This window comes from Euprymna scolopes, chromosome 3, assembly GCF_053919585.1.
Source record: "Euprymna scolopes isolate OS-2025 chromosome 3, ASM5391958v1, whole genome shotgun sequence".
Classification (NCBI taxonomy): Eukaryota; Metazoa; Mollusca; class Cephalopoda; order Sepiida; family Sepiolidae; genus Euprymna; species Euprymna scolopes.
In genome coordinates, this window is record NC_136484.1 from 54325610 (window position 1) to 54337902 (window position 12293).

At 41.8% G+C, this 12293-nt stretch overlaps 1 protein-coding gene across 1 annotated transcript; it reads left to right on the top strand.

Annotated features, from left to right (window-relative positions):
- Positions 1-979: 979 nt before the first annotated feature.
- On the top strand, positions 980-9925 carry LOC145261069 (cyanocobalamin reductase / alkylcobalamin dealkylase-like). Its single transcript, XM_080119243.1, has 3 exons — positions 980-1057; positions 7938-8087; positions 9605-9925. The coding sequence occupies exons 1-3, from the start codon at positions 980-982 to the stop codon at positions 9923-9925; spliced, it is 549 nt and encodes a 182-aa protein (XP_079975369.1).
- The last annotated feature ends 2368 nt before the right edge of the window (positions 9926-12293 follow it).

Consider the following 12293-nt stretch of genomic DNA (forward strand, 5'->3'; position numbering starts at 1 on the left):
TCTTTTGTTAAAACTGTAAAAGTAATATCTAAGTAATCTGGATAATATAGCGTCAGAATATATGGTTATTGCGGTTAATCTCTAATGTCTTTATAGGAGGTTGTAGCATATTTCCATTGTATGGACGCTTGGCGCGAATGGAAACCTCACGATATCATTATACCATCTTCAAACAGAATAGATACTACCCTTGGATCCTAGTCAGAAGACCTAGAAAATGTACGATTTCACATAAGGCCCAAACGCGACATTATCTATAATATAAATGTCACCTGTCTGTTTAAATGTATGTACGTATGTATGTCTGCCTCAAACTTTCAACAGAGGTGAAAGATTTTCACGAGATCGATTTTGTTTTGAAGTTCCACCCTTCGGACAACAAATATCGAAAATTGGCTAAAAACATTAATTTCTTCACCCTCAACTAGGCACTTTTCTACAAGGAGGGGGTCGCTTTTGTCGCCGATATTTTCGAAAATAATCCCCTCTTTTCGACTGACTAGCCTTAATTTAAACCTTCGCCTCTTCCGGTTTGGCGATGGACGCAACGGCAACGATGTCACTTTTTTCACGTTCTTTCCTTCCTTCCCCATACGGGTTCGAGCCTGCCTGCCTACTACCACTTTTTCCTTTTTTTTTTTTTTGCTCAACACACACGCCCAAACACTCCCAACACACACACACACACACACACACACACACACACACACACACACACACATATATATATATATATATATATATATATATATATATAAACACTGTTTATATTTAAAAAAAAAAAAAAAAAAAAAAACAGAATTAAGGCGACCTTAGAATTCGGAATACTTCACATTTGTACAACCACATTTCTCCATTCCAACATTAACTTCAATTAAATAACCATATGTAGGGGAAATCGTAACTTACTCGGCTAGCATGCGTGCGTGCTTCAAAGAATCGGTCGTTTAACTAGAAAAGGAAAGTAAGAAAGGCTAAAATGGCGACACTGTTGGCTTTATGGTTAACGGTCACGCAAGCGACACAGACTGTCGCTGTTGCTATGCAAATGAGACAGGTAAATAAAAACGGACGTGAAGCGAACAGGGAGGCAAGTTGGAAGAAAACTTGATACGTACCTAGTCGTTTGCAAGTCAACCTGAAAGAGTGTTGAGTTATGGAATTGGAAGTTTTGAACGTATTTAATTTATATTTTATGTGTCTTGTTTTTGTTTTTTTTAGGTTGAGTGGTACAATGCATTAGTGGATCCAAAATTTCATTTGAATTACCATGAGAACACAACGGCTTTGTCTATTTTATGATCCCAAGAGTCTTCGAGGAATCATTTGTTCCATATCTCTGTGAAAAGGGGCCATGTGCTTTTAATAACTCCTGGACAAAATTCACCAAGTACTACATGACAAAGGTTCAAATGAAACTATGGGAAGAGTTGAGCTATGTAAGGACATTTCATTTTTTGTGATGACGAGTTATTATTATTATTATTATTATTATTATTATTATTATTATTATTATTACTATCATTATTATTATTATTATTATTATTATTATTATTATTATTATTATTATTTCTGTTCGTCTTATTTGAACTATTGTCCTTATGAACATTGATATTTATAATTATTCATATTTTCCCCCAGCATTTGGCAGATGTGATCTCTGGCTTTCCAAGACATAAATTTTTCAGTCTACAATGGAACTGACGATTTTGGTTCTTTTAATTTTTAATTAATGAACACTCTTGCTTTGTGATATAAACAACACTGGCTGCGTGATACAGAAGTCATTTTTATTTTATTTTTTATGCTCCTATTTTAAGAGGACGTGTCTTTTTTGTATAATAATAGTGAACGTACATGTGTTTGGCTTTAATGATAATGTTCGCTAATGTACTTTATGAGCAAAGAAATGTAAGTTTCATCTTAATATAACAAAAGTTGGGAATCTTTCTTTGATGCTGAGCTTGTGCCTAACTTTCTCATTGGAGAGGCGGGATGTCAAGTAACACCACACATTATGTAACGTGCATCCAGGAGATAAGCGCCCGCGTGTTTGCGTGTTGTGTGGGTACGTGGGAGAGACGGATGAGGGGAAAAAGACTTACCTCGAGACCAGCTCAGCGTTACCGACCAAAAATAGAAAAGAAAGACCAAGATGGCGACCGTCGTCTTTTGTAAAGTATGATGTCTCGCAAAGTCACACGAATTCTCGGAATATGCAAATTTAGCCGGCCTAGAACGACGATAAAAGCGGGTGAGGGGAAAGACGTAGGTGAGTGACGATTGAGTTGGCTGGGGAATCGTGTGGCTGTTGCTTCTTGTGCCGTGTTGAGGATATCTTACCGTGTTAAAGAGAGAGTCGGGCGCCATCTTGAATTTTTCCTTACACTTTTTCCTTACAGAGTTGGCTGGGGAATCGTGTGGCTGTTGCTTCTTGTGCCGTGTTGAGGATATCTTACCGTGTTAAAGAGAGAGTCGGGCGCCATCTTGAATTTTTCCTTACAAGCTATTTCGGCCATTTGGCCTCTAGGACTATGACCGAGTCGAAATTTGACTTAAAGCTCATACCCGAGTTTGACGGGTCCACGTCCATCGTCGACTGGGTTGAAAGGGTCGAGCTGACGTGCGACCTTTGTGAGGTGAAAAGGGTACACACTGTGATTCCCCTGAGATTGGCTGGGGGTGCCTTGAGTGTATATCAGCAACTCAGTGCTGCCGAAAAGGGAGATGTCACCGCAATTAAAGCTGCACTGTACAAGGCATTTGCCATGGATCCTTGTACGGCCTATGAAAAATTTGCTTCCCGAAAACTTCTACCGGAGGAAAGCGTGGACGTTTTCTTCGCTGAGTTAAAGAAACTCGCAGTTCTGTTCGGTGGAGGGGTGTCGGAGCGGACGCTCGCGTACGCGTTTGTGGCGGGCCTTCCCACTCGGGTGAAGCAGCTACTGAGAGCCTCAACCAGCGTTTCAACAACGACCATGGAACACTTGATGGAACGTGCTCGAGCCATCATCAAAGATGAGGAGGACCTGGGGGAACCAGTTGTGATGGCGACACAGACAGGCCAGATTGGCGCTCGGGAGATTCCGAATCAGAACCCTGCAAGCAATGGGAAATGTTTTCGCTGCGGCCGACGCGGACATTTTGCAAGGAATGGCGGTTTGGGGCATCTAGCCCAAAACTGTGCGGGAAACGTATCAGGGGAGAGGACGTCAGCGCCGCCCTGCTCCCCGAGCAAAATTTGAACAAGGCGCAACCAGTAATGACCGTCTACGTAAACAGGATACCCTGCTCAGCACTTCTCGACTCAGGCTGTTCGCATACTATAGTGAGCACCAGGCTGTGTCCAAGTTGGACTAAGAGGAAGATCAAAGTCACCACGATAGGAGGCGAGACCCAGACATGCTGTGGAGCTGGAACTGTCAAGATCTACATGGACACCAGTGCAGCCACTAAGATCAATGTGCTCGTGACCCAAGGAAATCTCCTGGGGTTTGACCTGTTGCTCGGATACGATGCCATCAAGGCGCTGGGGGGAGTCGCAATTCATCGGGATGGAAAGGTGCGATTCTTAGAGGCCCCAGTGTGTGCAGCACTCCATATCGATCGGCCAGATTTTACAGTGGACTATGACTCGCGCAAGAGGGCCTGGATTGCATCTTGGAAGTGGACCGAGGGAATGGCACCGACTAAACTCAAGAATGGGGTTGCAGAGTACCCTATACCCAGTGAGACCCGAGCAGAATACGAAAGGGAACTAAAGGCGTGGATCCAAGATGGCTGGTTAATCCCCTACCCTGAGGACAAGCTTGGGCCTCCGAAGGGTCTAATACCCTTGATGGCAGTAGTCCAGCATAACAAGTCGAAAGTACGGCCCGTGCTGGACTATAGTGAGCTTAACAAGCATATCGAAGCCTACACTGCCGATGCTGACGTATGCGCCAGTAAGTTGAGGGAATGGCGTCAGAAAGGCACTAATGTCTCAATATTGGATTTGCGAAAAGCCTATTTACAAGTGCGAGTTGATGAGACGTTGTGGCCGTTTCAGACAGTTTGGTTCCAGGGGCAGAGGTACTGCCTTACACGCCTTGGCTTTGGCCTAAATGTGGCACCACAGATCATGAAGACTATTGTCAACACAGTATTGTCCCAAGTAAAGCCCATGAGGGACTCAACGTCAGCTTACATTGATGACGTATACGTCAATGAAGATGTACAGTCTGCGTTGTGTGTCAAAGAAAAGTTGGCTCAGTTTGGTCTGGAATGCAAGAATCCCGAACGTTTAAGGGAAGGAGCACGTGTATTGGGATTGGATGTTTATGAAGAAGATGGCACCCTACAATGGAGGCGTGGCAGTGAAATTCCAAGCATCCCCAACCTCGTTACAAGGCGGACCGTTTTTTCTTGGTGTGGAAAACTTGTTGGTCACTTACCGGTCTGTGGCTGGCTCCGCGCAGCTGTTGGTGTGATTAAACGCAGAGCAAATTTAACAACCACGGGTTGGGATGACATATCCGATGATGTCCTACTAACTCTGATGATTAAAGAGACACTGGAGAGAGTGAACAAGAAGGACCCTGCCTGTGGGCGGTGGTGTGTTAATGGAGACAACGTAGGTGTGTGGGTTGATGCCAGTTCTTTGGCGTTGGGAGTATCGTTGGAGTAAGGAGGAAACGTGTTCGAGGATGCGTGTTGGCTGCGGCCCGTAACAGATTCTCAGCATATCAACCTGGCAGAGCTGGACGTTGTTGTAAAGGGGGTAAATCTGGCCCTGCAGTGGCAGTCTAAGAAGTTGACCTTGTACACAGATTCTCTCTGTGTCTACCACTGGGTGTCTGACACGCTTTCAGGACGGACACGAATCCGTACCAAGGCAGCAAGCGAAATGTTAATACGGAGAAGGCTAGACACGCTAAAAAACCTGGTATCTGAGTATGGGCTGAGCGTCACTCTGGTGCCATCACATTGTAATCGTGCTGACCAACTGACCCGTGTACCTCACAAATGGTATGAAGCCGCGAAGATGGGAATGGAGATTACTGCTCGATCTTGTGCAGTTGCAATCGACCCATGTCAAATACAAAAAATTCATGCACAGAGCGGACATCCGGGTATCAAGAGGACCCTTTATTTTGTGAGGCGTGCATACCCAGCAGTGACCAAGATGGATGTCAGACAGATCGTCAGAAATTGTGAGGCTTGCCAGTCTATTGATCCTGCACCAGAGCGATGGCAGAAGGGTCGCTTGGAAGTTGAGAGTGTGTGGCAGCGGCTGGCCATGGATATTACCCATTACAGTGGCAAGCCCTTTCTAACTCTCATTGATTGCGGGCCTACGAGATTTGCGGTGTGGCGGCAGATGACCAGACAGGATTCAGCAAATGTTGTTCGCCACCTATCATCCATTTTTTTTGAACGAGGTGCGCCGGAAGAGCTCCTAACTGACAATGATGCAGCGTTTTGTAGCCAGCAAGTCCGGCAGTTGTTAGATGAGTGGGGCGTCTGACTACGGTTGCGATGTGCGCATGTGCCGTCAGGAAATGGCATTGCTGAAAGAAGCCATCGCAGCATCAAGAGAATTGCTGCCAGGAAGCGATGTACTATTGCGGAAGCAACATATTGGTACAACATTACGCCAAAGGACGGGACGTCCCCTTCAACCGCACCTGCGAATGCTATTTACACGTACCGAGTCGGAGTGAAGGGAATCAACACTACGCAGCCAACCGACAAGGGAACATATAACAGATATGAAGTGGGAGATCCAGTGTGGGTGCGGCCTCCAGGAAATCGGTGCACCGACAAGTTTAAGCGAGGACACATATCTGGAGTGATTAGCCAGCAGTCTGTTTTGGTCGATGGAACCCCACGACATGTGCGAGATCTTCGCCCAGCTACCGAGGTGCGTCATACAACTACAGAAGAAAGCAGTGAAGCGTCTAGCGATGAGCTGCCGATGCACGGATTCAGTGAGCCCCTTCCAGAGACTGATAGCGATACTTCATCTGATGAGGCGGAACCAGATCCAGAGCCCGAATCTGAAACAGTGAATGTACCTCTTCGCAGAAGCACACGCACTAAAAGGCCACCCCCCCCAGTGCTCTCTATGTGATCATCAGATCAGGGGGGAGTGTAACGTGCATCCAGGAGATAAGCGCCCGCGTGTTTGCGTGTTGTGTGGGTACGTGGGAGAGACGGATGAGGGGAAAAAGACTTACCTCGAGACCAGCTCAGCGTTACCGACCAAAAATAGAAAAGAAAGACCAAGATGGCGACCGTCGTCTTTTGTAAAGTATGATGTCTCGCAAAGTCACACGAATTCTCGGAATATGCAAATTTAGCCGGCCTAGAACGACGATAAAAGCGGGTGAGGGGAAAGACGTGGGCGAGTGACGATTGAGTTGGCTGGGGAATCGTGTGGCTGTTGCTTCTTGAGCCGTGTTGAGGATATCTTACCGTGTTAAAGAGAGAGTCGGGCGCCATCTTGAATTTTTCCTTACACATTATGTTATCGCATAAAATAAATATGGAGTGTGGGCGGTTTTGGTAATAAACAAATGAAACATTATCAGGATTCATTCATTTATTCCACTAGTTAAGCTTCCTCTTTAAATATTTTTTTAAAAATGGGTCCTATAAATTCCGGGAGTGCAGATGTCATGCTTTAGTAAAGAACATGAACCCTCCTTCTCATTTGATGCATAATTTGATATCATGCATCCACCTCTTATTGAACTCTATGTGATATAATATTTTTTAGTCGCATCTAATCTTCACTTTAAGCTGGTGTTTAAAGTAACGGATCAGAACCAACCAAAAACACATTTAAGCCAATGAACCTTATCACGATATATAATCTACGTCGCTAGTCTCGCTACCTCCCTGATATGAACTCAAAATAACCGAACTTTGCTTCAAGTGAAGAAGACATTCAGTCATTTTGTTTTCTTTCATGGTCTTTTAGCACGGGCATGAGGGATCGACTCTTAAACGAGCTCTGCGTAATTATGCATAGAGGGGCAGTGCGTTCCAAACAAGTCGTTATGTCAGAGAATACCCAGAGTTGTTTTCGTACCCAACTTTATTTTAAAGTAGATTTTCCCCTCTGACTATCTCAGCCACTCCCCAGGCTAATCCGATGCAATACTCTCCACTAATTCTGTATAGGTTTTATTTCAAGATTGTGCAACCATGACGGAGAGCAGTGTCAACGTTCATAGTTTCGTTAACGCCAAATGGGCACAGTAAAGACAGGTTATTTATTTGATTCCCACTTAGCAAATTAGGCACAAGGCCGTTTTTTAATGTGGAGAAATTGGGGAAATGGGGAGTATGGGAGCTGGATAGTGAGAATTGGTATGAAGGGTTTCCCCTACATTGGCCAATAACTGATTGCTCGAGAGCAATGGTCTTATATGTGAGGTTGACCCCATATATGGTCTTTGAGATTCATGCCCAGCCCCCGCAGGTACAGGGCGAAACTAAGGCACAGTAAAGACAGTTTTAAAATAGACTAAAGCTAAGTTGTAGAGGAAAGACTTCATGCAACAGTTGTGCGTCTCGTCGGATATTAAATGAATCGATAATAATTTCATGGCTCCCACAAGTCTACTTTACGTGAATCGTTAATCGGCAATATTAAAATTAATAGGAATCAGTTCTTAAAGTTTTGTGCGTGAATTCAGTGGTGGAGGTATAATGAAACCTTATTCGAGAGTGATTTGTCACTGATAGAAAAAATATCCGCCATTTTGTCGGGTTGGAAAAAAAATGAATTTTCAGCAGTGGCCGCTTGTTTGTAGGCATGACTGCTTGTTTGTAGGTGTGACTTATTATTTTTATTTTATTTTAAAATTCAAGTCAATCAGTGCATACAAACGTACGTCTCTTGCGTCTAATCACCATGATTATTTACCCATTTTTTTTTTCATCAACAGTATATTCCTGACAAAAATATTTTGTATCCTCATCATATGCTCGGACCACGTCATCCAACGATCTTAGTCCAAACAGCTGGTCATGTGGCCGGAGCCGCCTACTATTACCAACGGAAAGATATCACCAATGGCTCTTGGCCAAAGAACAAGGTAAGCAATTTTGGGCTACATTTTCTTGAAACCGATGTAAATATATAGTAAGTCTCTCCACTAAAAATCACGTGATCTGCTAACGTCACAGGTGAAGTCGAACACGTTCCATGAAAATTATGATACATCAGAGACAAACTCGCAACATCTCTTCTGTGAGATAGAGATTGAAGGGAAGAGAAAAGGACATCTCCTACGAGGCTATGAAGTCTATTTTGAACTCTATCAAGGCAGGATAAGTCCTTTCTAGTAGCTCCTGCCCAGATGTGGCAACGGTATTCCATCCCTGGACGTACCTGGCTCTTATATAGATAGGGAATTGTATCAGCAGTGAGATATCTACTGGATCGATAGAAAGATCCCGCCATTTTTCCAGCGGCCTTAGCAACAGATTTGATGTACGTGTTCCATTTAAGATCAGGAGTAACGGTCAAGCTCAGAAGCTTATCAAAACTTGAGACCTCTTGAAGACGAGCGCCATTCATTTCAGTTGGTGCCAGATGTGGACAGAATGTTGATGATGTAAAGAGAGAAGCTTAGTTTTAGATGCATTAAAAGTAACCACCCACTCCTTTCCCCATTGTACCATGTTCTCAAGATCAGGGGAGAGAGAATCGGAGAGAACTTGGTCGTTTACTGTTTAGATGTGCTACCATAAATGGTAGTGTCATCAGCATAAATGTCTACAAATGATGTAAGGATGTGATTTGGCTCTACACTTCTCAAAGCTCGCAAACTAGGGCCTCACCATCGGTTATAGTTTCTTAAACCGTTATTAGAGTAGGAGTCTTTTCGGCGTCTAGGGACCTTGAGGGTAAAGGTGTGGGATTTTGTTGCTGAAAGGGTTTGCCAGGAGTATGTCAATCGAGGGGTACAAATGCGATGAGCTCATCACAGCACATCAGAGATATACAACATTGCAGCGATGGGACAGGGTTTGGAACTTAGTTGACATCACGGGACCTATTAAATTGGAGACTATTTTGGGGGGTTCGGGACTAGCACTAGATGTACCAGCAACAATATTCCATGAACGGGCGAATGGCTGCTTCGTAGAGGTACAATCTCAGGTGTGCGTAATTTTCTAGCACGGTAGAACGAAACCCATTCTCTTTGCAGCAGTCTTGGCAATGTCCGAATGTATTTGTTCCAGTTCATGTTACCTGTAAATGTTAAGCTGAGGAGTTTGAAAGGAGAGCCTTCGGATAAGGTTAGACTGGTTTTAATAAATAATTACCCAGTATGTATTTATTTGGTTCCCCACGAAAGCAAATGTAACGAAAGGTGGTTTTTTAATGTGAGACGAAATCCAGCTCCCCCAAAAGGGCATGCTGTAAGTAGGCAAAAATATTGTATCAATTTTGACACACTTGCATCAACTATGTTTATATATTTTGTTATAAAGGAAAACATGAAAATAAAGAATTATTTTTAGATGTATGAGTATATCTCGTAATATTGTTATAACAGCTGGATGAATTTATTTTTCATATTAATTCGTTATTTTTTTCCACCAGACAATTCATGGCGTTAGCATACATCCTGTATATGGCGGCTGGTTTTATATGGGACCCGTTATCATCCTAGAGGACGTGACGTGCCCTACTTATGGAAAGAAAGAACCGGAAGACGTTTTGGTAGATGAACCGATGAAAATTGAGTTGTTGAATTTATTCAATGGAGAATGGCAAAATCAGAAGTGGCGAGATATCATCTGCGTGACGAAAAATTATACAGAGGAGTATCTCGAGTATCGTATGATCTATGGCGATGGAAGAACCGAATGGGTTACAAAATATTACGATGAACATTGTCCTAAAGAACAGGAAAGAGAATAATGAGAATTGATTAAAACACTCGTTGATGAAAACAAATAATTTTTTTATAAATCAATTAAACCGAAACTTTTTGATAGCAATCGCATCATTATGAAAAGGACGCCATTTTATTTGCTTAAATATGTCAGTTTTCTTTCTTTTGTGGTCCATATTTCAATAGGCAATAGTTTTAATTGAAAATTTGACTTATTATATTATCCTAATGATAAGATTTTCGTTTCTGTCTGAAGACGACAGCAGCACAAATTGCTAACCATTTTATGAACTTTCATTTAGATGCTTTCTGTGAGATAAATAAATTGATTTTGTTTTAAAACTTAAAAAAACTTATGTTATTGTATTTGATGAACTTTCAGTGATGAAATACTGTTATTAATATTATTTCTTTTTCCTGATTTCGTAGAAATTAATTTTTTCGAGACTAACATAAAGTAATTCTACGACTAAAGAACTGATACTTAAATATAACTAAAAGGACAATGAGCACAGAATGCAAGGTTTTACACTGCGAACATGGTAAGATGACATGAGTATAGCAGTCATCAAAACACGTGTGTACTGGACGTCGACTCAGTGAACTCTGCCTCGTTCTCGTTGAAAAGGCACCAGCATGCTCTACTTGGATGGTAGCAGCAGGCTGCTAGAGGAGAAGTCAGTAAGCAGAGTGACTAGGTGTAAGAAAGCGTTAAGGAGTGAGAATTGTCTTTTACACTGTAGGGAAGAGGAAGGTTTAATATAGTGCTGAAGAGGATGGTAGTAGTGGATTTGGTTTTGTGACCTAAATCTTTGGTCAGTACAGTTTTACTATAGCCGAATAAATAAAAGACTTAGTTGAAAAGAAAACTAATATGTGTATATGTGCGTGCATGTATGAGCGCATGTAAGTGTATTTACAGATGTTTTTAGTATGCATATGTGCATGTGTTGTGTGCTGTATGTCATGCACAGTTACATGTGTGGTTGAGTTTAAACCTGTATGTATTTGAGTGCATCTTACAGATAGGTTTGTTTATGGACACAATTCTATTTGTTTTTTTGTCGTTACTATATTTGAACTTTTACACAATTTTAACCTAGTTTGTTTTCGGTATCGGTCAAGGCACAGTAAACAGACTACATCGCTCTGATTGACCATATCGAAAAAGTATATATATATAAAATCTATATATATATATATATATATATATATGTATGTGTGCGCATCTATATATATATATATATATACATATATATATACATATATATATACATATATATATATATATACATATATATATACATATATATATATACATATATATAAATATATACATACATATATATATATATATATATATATATATATATATATATATATATATATATATACATACATATGGTGGTCAAGGTCTGGTATGGACATATATTAAAAGCACACAGATGTCTTAGCGTCTTTCTGTGCTTCTCCCAAACAAATCAACCCCACATGCACGTCGTGACCACTGCCACGTAGTACACGGGGCTCTGATGAACGGTGAGTGTCCTGCGCCGTATAACTGGACATCCACTGCCTTGTGGCCTAAGGTTATTTAACCAAAGGCTGAGGAGTTTAGGCCCTGTAAGCTGCGGCATATGTGACCCACCGGCGTGTGGAATATGCTCTGGTGCCCAGCAACCTAAGTTCCAGTCATGGATCAAATGGCATATTGGGTAGAGAGGAGTCTGTAAGCCGTAGTGAAGACAACCTCCCTAGGAGAAGGAAAACTCTGATATAAAACCGTCGATGACTGTTTCATCCAATGATGTAGACTTCCTCTTCTTTTTGGTTCAATGTGGCAGTTGTTCAGAGAGTGGAATTGTCTCGGTGCAAAGTCTTTCCCCACTATAACAATCCTCATGCACAGGCATTGCTCGATATGAATTGGATACACATTTATATCAAGTAATTGCAATGTTCGTAAGTGAATTTGCTGCCATCGTATATAAAGTTATGAAATATATAAGGCAATTAAGCTACACAGAATATTCCATGTTTCATTCTCGTGAGAATTCGTCAGACTTATGCGAAAAGTTATAGTTGTAGCGTGTTTATATATATGGACATGCTATTGAGTTTTTTGTTAGCCGATCAGCTTTCTAGTTGCCACAGCGCCCATCCTAATCAGCCAATGAGCAGGCACTTACAGGACAAAAGCACAGTTGACCTCCGGTTCCCCCTTCTCTTTGTGTGTTTATGGGAAGTGTAGATACACTTTTGTTGTAGGAAACTTGCCTACTTTCAGCCTAGGTCTAGTTGGGTATATTATTTTGTGTGGGGGGTGTTTATTTTAATTCTATATTTCGGATATTATATATATATATATATATATATATATATATATATATATAT

What these genes read in the sequence shown, in the direction of transcription:
- LOC145261069 (XM_080119243.1), top strand. Translation starts at nt 980, where the DNA reads ATGGCGACACTGTTGGCTTTATGGTTAACGGTCACGCAAGCGACACAG. An exon ending in TTGCTATGCAAATGAGACAG is followed by an intron (nt 1,058 to 7,937) that starts GTAAATAAAAAC and finishes TTTCATCAACAG; the next exon opens with TATATTCCTGACAAAAATAT. An exon ending in GCTCTTGGCCAAAGAACAAG is followed by an intron (nt 8,088 to 9,604) that starts GTAAGCAATTTT and finishes TTTTTCCACCAG; the next exon opens with ACAATTCATGGCGTTAGCAT.